A 12519-nucleotide genomic window follows, 5' to 3' on the forward strand; every position below is an offset into this window, starting at 1 on the left:
TTTGTCTTTATTTCATCACAAACTGTTTGTATACCATTTCTGCAGTTTCCATACTCAAATGAGTTAAATTAAAGTATTTTTATTTTATTTTTGTAGGGTAATTCAATTGTAAAATGAAAACGATTTATTTTTGGAACTTAAAGAAGGTTTTACTTTTATTTTTTTATTTGTAAACCCAAGTGTCTGTTGTATTGCTTTAATGGGTCAAATTTCACTCAGTATATTTTAGTTACTTTATTTATTATTTATTAAGTCGTCTATTCAATGTAATGTTGCCCTACGTCGCATGTCCACACTATCTCAAAATAATATACTTGTTTCATTTGTTGACCCAGGCTCACTGAAGACCTCACATCTCAACACTGATCAACCAAGATCCTCCATTAAGAGCCGGCTGGTTCCAAGAAAGTACCTTGAAATTAGACGAGTGTTACGTTTTTGCGGTCACGTCAATTCTTGCTCGCCCCCTGCTGACCAGTCAGTGTCCCTGCAGGATTGATATCTGTAAAGCAAGTTCCATGTTATTTATCATATCAATCGAAATCTTGACTCTAAAATAGATGCTGGTTTAGTGAAATGTTCAAGGTCAGACGTGAGAAGCGTGTGATAAGGAGAAGGTCAGCGAATTTTGCTCCACCTTCTGACACAGGAAGTGGTGTTGTGAGGTTACCCAAGTGTGTGGGGGTCATCCATGTGATCACGCCCGATGATGTCACCCCACCCTGAAATAACGGATGACAAACCAACACCTGACCTCTGCTCAGCATCGCCCGTGTCCGTTTATAGCCGAGGAAGCTGCTGGCGTCAGCCCACTCTAACTTGGAAGTCCTTGTCTTTCTCTGTTCCTGCTGCCCACACTCTCCACTGGACGGTGGCAAACATCCACACTTCCCCCCCACCGCCCCTCCTCACCCACTGACCCACTGGCGGAAAGCGTAGGAGCGACAATGAAAGAGCTTCTTTTAGATTCAGACTGCTATTTTCTCTTCAGAGGAATAACATCACATGGTCACATGGCTACTGGCTTTCTTCCTCAAATTCAGTTGATGTGTGGTGATGAAAAGCTACTCAATTTCTTAGCATCAGTCCCTATAAGAAAATGCTTATCTTCATGAAACATAAATTGCCATTCCTATATGGTTCACCAATAGTTTTAAAGAACTTGTTATTGGGCTTATTTTATTTGTGTTTCCTTTTTTTTTTTTTCAAATAATATAATGATTTTTGTACTTGTTTTTCATGATGGACATAATTTTCTTTTTCCTTTCTGTCTATGGATTTTATTATATAGTACTGTTACATTTTTTAAATTGAAATCAAGATTTTTTTATCACAGTTTATTAATAATAAATGCAGTGAACAATCAACCACAACACACATGAATAATATATTCAGAATTAAACCAATAAACTAGATAATGAATATAATTGTTATTATTGTTATTCATAGTTAAATACATTCAATTATGAATAACCATATTCAAAAAACGACTTCTTGGTTGTCCACCTATCATTTGTGTTATTTTCTAATTTGAAAATAATAAAGAGAATAATTCTTAATTTACTAAGACAATAGTTTCTTTAGATGGATTTATAATAGTATTTGTGTACTAAATCAGGAGAATTGTTATGATACTAAGTCAAAATCAGAATTGAAATATAAAAATAACTAAAATGACCATTTTTAATAAAGACTGGACAAGACTTTAAAATGAAAGCAGAGAACAATGGAAAGTGAGGGGGGGATGTGTTTGAGGTATTTCACTTTGACCTCATTCCAAAGACCCTCCCGAAGCCACTCGGTCCTTGGAGATCCACCACAGAGGGCAGCAGAGTATCTCGGACCTGAAAACAGAGGACAGGAAATGGAGCTAATTTGAAAGAGTGTGGGGAATCACAGCGTGTAGCCGCCGCCCACGTCACCGTCCTAATGTGGAGCTGCACTTATCTGCGCTAAGAATGAATCGCCAAGATGGACAGAGGGGGGTCTCGGGTGCTACTTCCTTCTTTGCTCTCTTGGCAGCACGGTGTAATTGTTGCGGTTGCCTAGCGACCAGAAGCACAGAGATGTGGCTGTTACCTCAGCACTGGAGTAATCAGGAAACAGAAGGCAGAAGTGTGGGGAGGTCAGTCTGAGGTTCTTCATCTCAATTTTTAAACCGGTGTTTGCGTTCTCAAAACACATCTCTGTTGACAACATTTGTGTAGCTCTGCTGCGCTGCTATTGACACCAGCTCGGCCCACCATAGTAGTTTTTTAGTTTTGGTGCCTCAACTTTACCAACACATGCACCTATAAGTACTACTGTTCAATAATACCAATCATTTCAGTACAGTATTCATCTGCAGTCATGCTAAAACCTAAAGGATGCCATTAAATGTAGAATTACTGTTTCCACATATCTGCTATTTTTGTCACGCCTGCTGTTCATACAACTACCACTACTGCTACTACTAAATGATCACTTTTAGTGCTACCACTACTGCTACTGCTTCACTAAATCTGCAATAAACAGTTCATATATCTCGACTACTGCCACTATTTTTATTTACTTTTGACACCCAAGTTAAACCTGAAAATAATTATAAATACAAACACTAAATCTAAAACTCTCAGTACTGCTACTATGTTGTCTTCAGATACTGTTTGCATTACACAATGCTATAACGTACATTGATCATTAATGCTAATAAATAACTACTGTACTTCTAACTAACTTGTTCTCCCACACTACTACTATGTTTCATTACCGCTATTACTACTACTAAACTATAACTACTACTACTACTACACAAGCTCTAAAAGTTCTAACATCTGACACAAACTAATGACTATAAACTAATAACAATAGCAGAATAATAATACTAATAGCCATTCTGCTACTCTAGAACACTACATTACTCCAAAAAGCACGAGTACACCTCGCCCATTCTGGCCCGGGAATGTCTTATGACTCTGGAGCAGCTGAAAAGACGCTGCAATATAATTTATGAATATAATTTAAGGAGCACCCGTGTCTTCCTCTCTCGCCCCGACCTGCTGTCTCCACTTCAGTCTCCTCTCCTGCCCTCCCCAGACCATCCCACCACCTCCTCTCCATCCATCTATCAGTGGTGTGCGCACGGCGGCCCACTCAGTCCTCTCAGGGAGCAGAAGGTTTGTCCACTCCCACTCTGCTCTGCGTCATGGAACAGAGACGGAGGAGAGGGAACAGATGGGAGGAGGACAGACGTGTTTTATAACAACAGCGTGGTCGTCTGTGCCACTATGTAAAACTGCGCAGCTATTGTAGTCTGATCATCATCATCTTCATCTTCATCATCATCTAGCCTAAATATAGAGGTGGATAATAACAAACAGGATTTGACACAGCAGAATGGAGACAAGCTATTTTGAAGGCAACATAAACAACATGAACCTCACATACGCTCACAGATCTGTTGCCAGTGCGGAAACTCAACCTATCACCCACTCGGTGTAACCATAGCGACCGGACGCGCATCAGTGATGACGTCACGCCCGTTTCCCATTTACGCAAGTGGACAGACAGATTTGTCTTAACAGCTTGAATTGTTTCTCGCTGGTTTGATACTTGGAGAAGACAAACGCTCCAATAAAACATAACAATACTGCAAATAACACAAGTGAAGAATTCTGTTTTTGTAGTAACACTGACTATGGACTGTAAATACTACACCACTACTAGACCAGATATACTTTGATAAACCTCTGGCAAATAATACCATCAATGCTGCCTCTCACATACTCTCATGAGTACCTGGCAATAAGACAATTACTGTCACTAACAATGGCTCTGCTAACTCATGAATCGCTTCACTATTGATGTTACTTCTGCCTCATCCTCATACTTAATAAAAAAAACACCCTATAACCATCTCTCTGTATCACAAATACTAATATTACTGACTGCTACCGCCACTAACTGTACTCATGACTGTCCCTTCTGTCATCATCACATCCTTCCACTTCACCTATACACTCTGACTAGCGACTACTTCACTCAGCTCAGTATCTCTTACTGTTACAATTGCTCCTGTACTCCAGTGCTGCTTCTCTTTAACAACAGTAGTTCCGCTGATTCAGATGCAAATGTGCTGATTTACAGGAGGAAGAAAACAAAGATCTGCAGCTGGTGAGCGGGAGATTAGCAGATCTGGGTCGCCACTGAAAAGCCAAAAATCTCGCTGTGGAGAAGAATCCAAACATTGTCTCGGATGACTTTGGACGGGTGGATTAAGTACAGTGAACTTAGAGAGAACGCTCCAGGGAAGACACTTTCAAGACATGTTGAGTAACCAGCGCCAATAGATGTGGGAGTTGAGATCCCACTTGAGACAGTTGTGGGATTTTATTGTCAAGTTAATCTTTGAAGGTGGAGTCAGGGCTGCTGTCCGAGGTTTTGATCTGGAGACCACCAGGGACGAGGGAGCTGTCCGCGGTGCTAACTAGAGTTGACACTACAGAACTTCACGGTCAACAGATATTCAAAGCTAATTCACATTTATCTTCTCGCTTCACTTTTATCTCATGTATTCCGTGCATGGGGTGGGACTTGATTAAGGATCTCAATATAATAAATAAAATGTTCATAAGTAACAACATCTGGTTGACGAAAACATGGGATTCAACTGTGAAGAAAACCTGTGTTCAGGAACTTGAGCTATCAAGGAGCCGACCACTCCAAACTTTTTCAGAGGGGAAACACCAACACTCTCCTGCCCTGCCCCAAACAGATAACTAAAAAAAAAAAGTCTGTGACAGTCCGGACAGTTGTCATGTTCACAGTCTGCACTGGTTCTGAGTAAAAACCACTTTGGAACAAGAGCTGTCCCCCGGGCGTCTTCTACATAAGCAAGTGCTTCAGTGACAAAAGCTCAGATTCAAATGCTGAGGACACAGAACCTGTGAAATTGAGAGAGCACAAGTGCGATCAAGTGGGAGAAGGAGAGAACGTCCAAAGTGGCTGCAGAGATAGCTGAGTGGGAGCAGAGGAGGAGGAAGAGGAGGAGGAGAGATGGAGCTGCTGGTCTCCTTCTTTGAATTCAGTGACGCAAACGCACACACACGTTCTGACATCTGCCTGGCTACAACACATCCAATTATGTTCAGGTCCGTTTCCGCTCTTATTGAATCGCTGTCTTCAACTGGGTCACTCCGACAGACGTGGAATTATAATTGAAAAGAGATTTTATTCACTTTTCAGCGGGCCCATTCTACAGCCAGATATGCGACAAAAATAAAATAGAATAAAATAAACGGAAAAAGAAGCAAAATATTAAACTAAAATAATTTTAGAAACGTTTCAATATCAGCTCATTGGTATTGCAATATATTGAAAGCATATTCCTGACAGGTTGTTGGTCTTCATTTAGAAGCATGCAAAACCTCTCAAGACTTCCTTAGCAACAATGACATTTGGCACCACTATCACATTAATTCATTTCATTCATCAAGTCATTCTTTCTGGGTTTTCCAGAACAATGTAACAACAATACACACTTAATTTAGGACTGATGTCAAAATAATGCCGCAGTCTGAATTAGACTTCACAGAAGGTTAGATGACAACCTTTTTTTTTTTTTTTCAATCTTTGGATAACAATGTGGTGAGTTGATTCAATTGTGTGTAAACACGGAACAGACGCAGAGCGGAACTATAGTCACCACACTGCGAGTGTACGGACTGTGATGACGGCGGCACAGACTGTTCAATGTGACTTTTACATCTAATGGTAATGGTCTAACTCGGGAGTAATATCAAGAAGCTCAAATGTTTCTCACGTCGGTGAACTGTGAGTATCGCTCATTTATGTCTCAATCTCGCTCAAACTATTGTTCGGTAATAGTTTCGCTCCCATTTAATTGGCATGTTGCTAATGTTGGCTAGCGGGGATGCTAACTTGTCAACATCAGCTAACTCTTCATCGGTGTCATCGCTAGGGTTAAATGTTCCGCGTTTGGTCGAGTTTGTTCACAGTAAGTGTATCGTTTAGTCTCTGTGTTGTAGTTTTAATTGTGTTACGAATGGTTTCATGTCGGAAGAGTGAAGATTATGTTTTATCTTTTTCCATTTTACCGTCCCCTCGGTCACTTTGCTAGTTTAAGTGAAAAAGAAATTAGAAAAGTGGCATTGAGAATTTCAAGAAGAAAAACAACCGTCATTATGTTTGTTTTATTGAATGTTGTCTTGTTTTTATGTTTCAGTGGCCAAGGCCAAATCAAAGTAAGTGTGCACATTAGTTACTCATAAAGTACATTTCAAGTCACATCACGTGTGATTTCTGTGTGCTGTGTGACCCCAGAGTGATCCTGGTCCAGATGCTGAGCGCAGCGGGGACCGGGTACAGCTTCAACATCAAGAGGAACCGCCTTGCTGACAAACTTGTCATGAGAAAGAAAGATCCGCTGGGTAAGGAGTGGCTGATAAGCACAAACATGTGGCATCAGTCTATATTTTCATGTTTAAGTTCAAAACCTATTCAAAGGTTAAAATGTTTTGCTGCTGAACGATCACATGCAGTATCTCACATGTATCTAGCAGTTGGCGTTGTACTACATGCCTCTTAATTGTAGAAATTTATGCCTATAATTAGTTGTTATATTTCAGTCATTGAGGCACTCTGTGTTCTGGTTTATCTCTTGCAGTAAATCAGCACGTCCTGTTCTTCGAGAAGAGGAAGATACGCTCTATTTGAGCTGAGCCATGGACTGAGCAGAGAGGAGGCAGGACTTAAATATGCTATTATTGATGGAGTGACTTCACTAGTCACTAAAAATGTATTTATCAGGACCACCACAGACATCATGGACACACTTTGGCATTGTGTTTCATTTGTTATGATGAGAAAGGAAATTAAATAAATTGCCTTTGGTTTGTTAACATGTTTTATGTGTAAATTCGGTATAAATTTACCTTTTTGTTTCTTAAGTAGCCAAAGTAACTGTCAGCCGTACATTGATCTGTCAAGAATAGTAGCCTGAGTGATCCGTTCCTGCTCTCAGAAGAGCTCAGCTGGAAGATCTCGTCTGAAGGGGAAGGACGACTGCGTGCCCATGGTCTGCACGCTGATCCCTGCCACCTGGCTGGCTCTCCTGGCACTCTCCTCCAGAGGCATCGCGGGATAGTGAGCCATGTAGAACGCCAGCGCTCCAATAAAGCTGTCTCCCGCTCCCTGCGCAGAAACAATAACGGAGCAATTGCTTTTATTAGATTGTGAAGATGTTACATCAAGTCTCTCTGCGCTCGAGGTCATAAAGAAGGAATTATTAAGATGAAGCACTTTGCTCCCACGCTGGATTCCGTGTGACTAGTTTGGAGAGCGCTGTGGTGAGGTGTTTGCATCGGGACAGTAGGGGGTGCTGTGACCTTTGATGCCTCCTGTACTCGCTGTTTAGAAACAGTTGCCACCAGTGTGGCTTAAATTTTATATAGCCAATCTTAGATGACCCAAACTAATTTGGAACAAAACCTTTCTATTATCGCAACAACTCGGGCTTTGTATTTTGTAAGTACAAAGATATACTTGTGTTACTCTTTTGCCAACGACCACAACTACACCTACTATCACTGCAGCCTACAAACCACTGATACAGTAGGTAAATCAAAGTCTCCACTGCTGTTCCACCACAACTGCCCACTGAAACAAATATACTTCACTTAATATTATCAATAACTACCTGTTACTCCCTATTTACAAATTAAATGTGTATATGAATTTTTTTTTTTAATTATTCTGCTACTGCAGTAAATTATACTACCACGAATACACTCCAATGTACTGCTAAAATATGACTACAATAGGTACTTGAAAACAAAAGTCTGTGTCATATCTACTACTAATACTACTTGCTCATAGCAAATCCTTCATCTTCTGCAGTGACTCCCTCCATTCCCACATTTATTTTTACTTCAACTAATAATGTATCTATCCATAGTATTACTTCTGCTATTACTACAACTTTAAATATACTTGGTATAACAAGGCAACTCTCAATTACTGCCATACTACAACTAGTCATTACATTATTATTTGGTCTGGGACAGAAATATTGATGCAGATTTATTGCGTATAAACTATCTTCGCATTGGGTCACTTTGGGATTAAATATCAACACGATCATACAGACGTAGAGTAGCATTGAGAAACTCGATCGATGAGAGGATGGAATGAAACTGAATGGGAATAATGTTGCACCTACAATAGCTAGAGAGATGAGTCAGCACAAATGAAGAGTTTCCCAAGCTGCGAAATTGGTATTTGTGCGTCCACACTGTGCGAAAACACATTCTACCCCTCAGTGGCGTAATCTTCAACAATGAATGAGTCATTAGCTGAGCTCCATAAAACAATGATGTGTTACTACTGTGATTATAAAGATGGAACACTCACACCCCGAGGACCGGGTGCCAGAGGGTGTGGGAGGAGGGGCGGGGGTTCTTCACTTATGGGAAAAGGCGCAGTGGAATGTGACGACACGCTCGTGTTTAACCACAACAGCCACCCCCCCGAGCCAGCAGCCCATTCTGGGCCACTGGTTTCCACAAGCCCGCTCCATTACTCACCACCTTGGCTCTCAAAAGAGCCTTTGAATCCCGCCGAGGTGCAACAAGCCCCCCTCAGAGTCACCCCTTAGTTGGGGCTGCTGAAGAGCTGCTTGTCGATTCTGAGCGGTGATTCAGTGACACGAGGCTAACCTCATGAAGTCACACGAGCCAAACATAAAAACATTCCAATGACTTGATGGGCAAAAACACATGACAGTGAAAGCTCTCACATTTGGATGCCATGGACTTCAGTGGTGTCAGAAGTAGGATGGTCACAGCTAAACCATGTAAAGCCAGAATGTAAGTGCAATACTGACATCCTAATGTTTTAATAATTAAAAAAAGAGCTGAGCTAGAAGATCAAGCTCCATAATCTTGCTTCTAACACACATGAACTCCAGGTCAGAACCTGCGAGAAACAGACACAGAGGCTTAAAACAAGGATCCTCTTTCGGTCTTCATCGTCTCTGTTTTCCCTGGAAAGATTGAGATCAGACTTTCACAGTCCTGCTGGACTTCTGTCTTCAGTCCTGCGAGTGTTTATGTCTGCTGTCTGGTCGCCGGGCACAACGACAATACGGGAAGCAAGAAAGTCCTGGCGCTTCTGCTGCTTCACACTTTGTTGTGACAAATCCACTCGTGAGTGGGAGTCGATGCTCCGAGACTGACAGGGAAGGTGAAATGAGCTGCTGGAAGCAGACTTCGTCTTTGTCATTTATTCCATTTGAATATTTTCATTTCAATTAGTGTGACTTTAAAATCACCTTATTTTGCTTTGAAATTCAGCAGACTATTGCTACTTATTTGTATGCAATTTATCTTTAGTTTTTTGCACTATATTTTTATCCATATATTACTTTAAAAATATTTGAATTGGGGAGGAAAAAATTAGCCACCTAGGTAATTTTCTACTGCAGTACTTCCTTTACTAATGTTTCATATATAAACATTTATTTATATAAATTGATTCATTCAACTGTGTAAATATATTTTGTTACTTAAAAAAATAATAAATATCAATAAATCATTTCACTTACTTGCAACCAGTTTGGGCAATTATTTTTAAAATCTTGCTTATATTTATGCATTTCATTCATTTTTTATTTAATTTTTATTTGTAATGCGAATTATTCTGACAAAAACAGGCAATATTCCACCATCAGAGATCACAGCAGATGTAAATCAAAAGTTTACACTGTGTGCCTCTCTTGAAAGCGATATAAAAACAAACGGGGTGAAAGCAACACGGAGTGATGAGAGTACTTCCCTCAGCAACCTCCATTCAACCTTTGCCTTGTGTCGCTACTGGATGGACTGTATGAGGCTCAACGAAGGCTGACAAGCGTCACCCCCTTCAGCCGTGCCGCCGCTGCCCTCGACACACTTTGGCGAGGTTTAGATCTGGAGGCCTGTCAATCAACTGACACAATCGCTCGCCTTGGATGAGCTGTGATTCGGTCGTCTCCTCCACATTGACCTTTGTGTCTTTTTTTTTTCCCCGGCTCGTCCTCCTGCTGGAGTCGGCCAGATGCTGAGCCAATCAAAAACAGGATCATGGAAGTTCTTCAGGAGTTGCGAGACTTTACACACAACAGAAAATGAACTCTGACAATTTGCTAAGTCACGTCGATGAGGTCACATCCTGGAAATAATATGGGGCTATTAAAAAACAGCTGACCAGTGTTGCACGATCTTGTTACTCAACTGCACTTTCACACTTCCGAATTTGGCTGGAACTTCAGCGAAAGGAAAGCGTGCAACAAAGGCCGCGACCGTGGCGCAAGAGTTGTCTCTCCGGAGGAGATTGAAAAGTATCGTCTAAAGTAGTGAAAAGATTAGCCCTCCTCCCGTATTCAAGTCCAGAAGCTTCCAAACTGCTAGGGACTTCAAGTCCCCGGCAAAGACAACAAACATAAACACTTTTCTTTTGTGAGAAGCTCCAACCATGATGATGCAGGAGAAGCTGGGCCAAACATCTGTGCTGAGAGTCCAACACCAGTGATCCATTAACCAGTGGTGATGTGGAACTTTTCTCCATCCACCCCCCCTCCACCAACCCGACCAAGACCGTTCAGCACCGGGGAAGACGTGATTCCCTTTAAGACTCATGTAAGTGGAACTTGAAGAATGTCTGCAGTCGTGAGAAAAATCCTGGACTCATCTGATCTACGTGAAGCTGAAACATAGACTGTCTGCGCGGACTTATCGTGACCCCCCAGAACCAGACCGCCCAAGACCTGTACCGAACCCCCATTTATCAGAAAAGTAACAAATCATCAGGCTGAAATAAACAAATAAAAAATAACCCCTGCTTTAATCAGGAGCCAGTTGAAGACGAATATTGATCCAAATCTTCAGTTGTTTAGTCGTCGTTGTCACAAACATTTCAAATCAAGTCTGCATCTGATTAGCAGGCTTTCATAACTCCTGTCAGCGCTGCTTTGATTCGCAACAATCAAGTCTACGACGCGCGCTTGGGTCGCTACTTTTGTTTTTCTTCCTCCCTCCGACGGTCTTACTGGAACAGGGATTATGATGTCAAAAAGAGTTAAACACTCCAGGATTTATGGGCCCCATCAAAGAGCGGCAGAGGTGGGGGAGTGTCTGCGGGTCCACACACACACACACACACACACACACACACATATGCGCGCGCACACACACACACACACACAGAAGGTCAGGCCACCGGATTTCTGCTGACTGATGCAGGCCTCAGTGATGAGTCACGGAAGGAGATGGGGGTTTAGAAAAAAAGAAGCAGAAGGTGGAAGTTTTCCTGGGGGCGACAGGGAGACGATAAGTACGTGGATGTGTGTGTCGGGAAGTGACGGTCAAGACAAGAAACCTTTGTTCCGTTAGCGCTGAAGTAAATGATTCTGATAACCTTCTGTCACTTTTTCCATGAGTCAGAATGTTAATAATAAAGGCAGCTGGTGCCACCAAGCTTCACCTTTAAAGTGAGACCCTCAGATGTGAGGAGAGATTTAACCTTCTTGGGTCATCAAGTAGCACTTGTGTTGGGATGTGTTGGACCTCCTAATGACCACAGGGGACCAAGAAGGTCCTGAGAAAGTCACTTGGGTTTCTTCATGATCTGTCCATCAACACACAGACAGCTCTCCTTAACATCAACCTCAACCCACACCGCATCAGACTCCTACAGCTCTGGACATGATCTCAGTCTCTGTGGGCTTCGCCACGTCCGCATCAGAATAGCTGGGGCTAGGTTTACCTTCTGAGATGGATCCTCTCGACACACAAGGACATTCTACCTTCTCAGGCACAGAGATATCTGAATCATGGACCTCAAGGTATACTGGAGATCCAGAGGAACCTGGAGAACACGTCCTCACCCCGGTGTGAAACAAGTCCTCCCATCACCAGTGAACCAGACCACAATCATTTGTGGACCATGTGGACTACTGAAACATATAAATCCTGATCCAATTTAGAGTTATTTCAGCTCCAGATCTCCACTCTGAAACTGTGGAAATTCCCACCTTAATAAAAGTTCAGTGCAGCTCCACGTCAGCAGCCGCGTCCAGTAAAACAACAATCACACAGAGATGATGACCACTTCTGTTGATGACGTAGTCCGTTTGTTAAAGACCCACAAGAGCCACAGTGACAGGAAATACTAGCAGCCAGCTCCCGTGACGACTCACAGAGGCTGGGGTCGAGCCAGCGGCTGCTTTTATAGATCACCATCATCAGAGAGAAGCAGTCGGCGGTCAACACAGTCATTAGTCTATAAGAACTAGTCACTCCAGTCTGATGGCTGCGATGAAGGAGCACTTAGACCGCGTGAGGCAGAACTGAATGCACCGGGAATTAGCGATTAAAGAACCTCATTAAGGTATTTCTTTGATTTTATGAGTGGAAAATGAATCATTCATCTCACAACTGAAGACTGTAAAATCTAACAATGTCACAGTAAGAGCGAAAAAAAAGG

The 12519-nt window shown here is 42.0% G+C and overlaps 2 protein-coding genes across 6 annotated transcripts in view; one reads left to right on the forward strand and one right to left on the reverse strand.

Annotated features, from left to right (window-relative positions):
- Positions 1 to 1629: 1629 nt before the first annotated feature.
- rbks (ribokinase) overlaps positions 1630 to 12519 on the reverse strand; it is a 29895-nt gene continuing 19005 nt past the window's right edge. For 2 of the 5 annotated variants that reach the window (XM_053844832.1, XM_053844833.1), the window contains one exon: positions 5415 to 7191. In XM_053844832.1, the coding sequence (XP_053700807.1) occupies positions 7018 to 7191 (174 nt within the window). In that variant the 3' untranslated portion in view covers positions 5415 to 7017. The other 3 variants (XR_008412648.1, XR_008412647.1, XM_053844834.1) reach the window with 3 other exon arrangements.
- Positions 5672 to 6903, forward strand: mrpl33 (mitochondrial ribosomal protein L33). The gene is made up of 4 exons (XM_053844835.1): positions 5672 to 5811; positions 6224 to 6242; positions 6322 to 6428; positions 6665 to 6903. The coding sequence occupies exons 1-4, from the start codon at positions 5790 to 5792 to the stop codon at positions 6712 to 6714; spliced, it is 198 nt and encodes a 65-aa protein (XP_053700810.1). The 5' UTR covers positions 5672 to 5789; the 3' UTR covers positions 6715 to 6903.

This window comes from Synchiropus splendidus, chromosome 16, assembly GCF_027744825.2.
Source record: "Synchiropus splendidus isolate RoL2022-P1 chromosome 16, RoL_Sspl_1.0, whole genome shotgun sequence".
NCBI classification, from domain to species: Eukaryota; Metazoa; Chordata; class Actinopteri; order Syngnathiformes; family Callionymidae; genus Synchiropus; species Synchiropus splendidus.

Bases quoted from the DNA above. Each gene is read 5' to 3' on its own strand.
- mrpl33 (XM_053844835.1), top strand. From the start codon at position 5,790: ATGTTTCTCACGTCGGTGAACT. The intron at 6,429-6,664 runs GTAAGGAGTGGC...TATCTCTTGCAG, and splicing joins GAGAAAGAAAGATCCGCTGG to TAAATCAGCACGTCCTGTTC.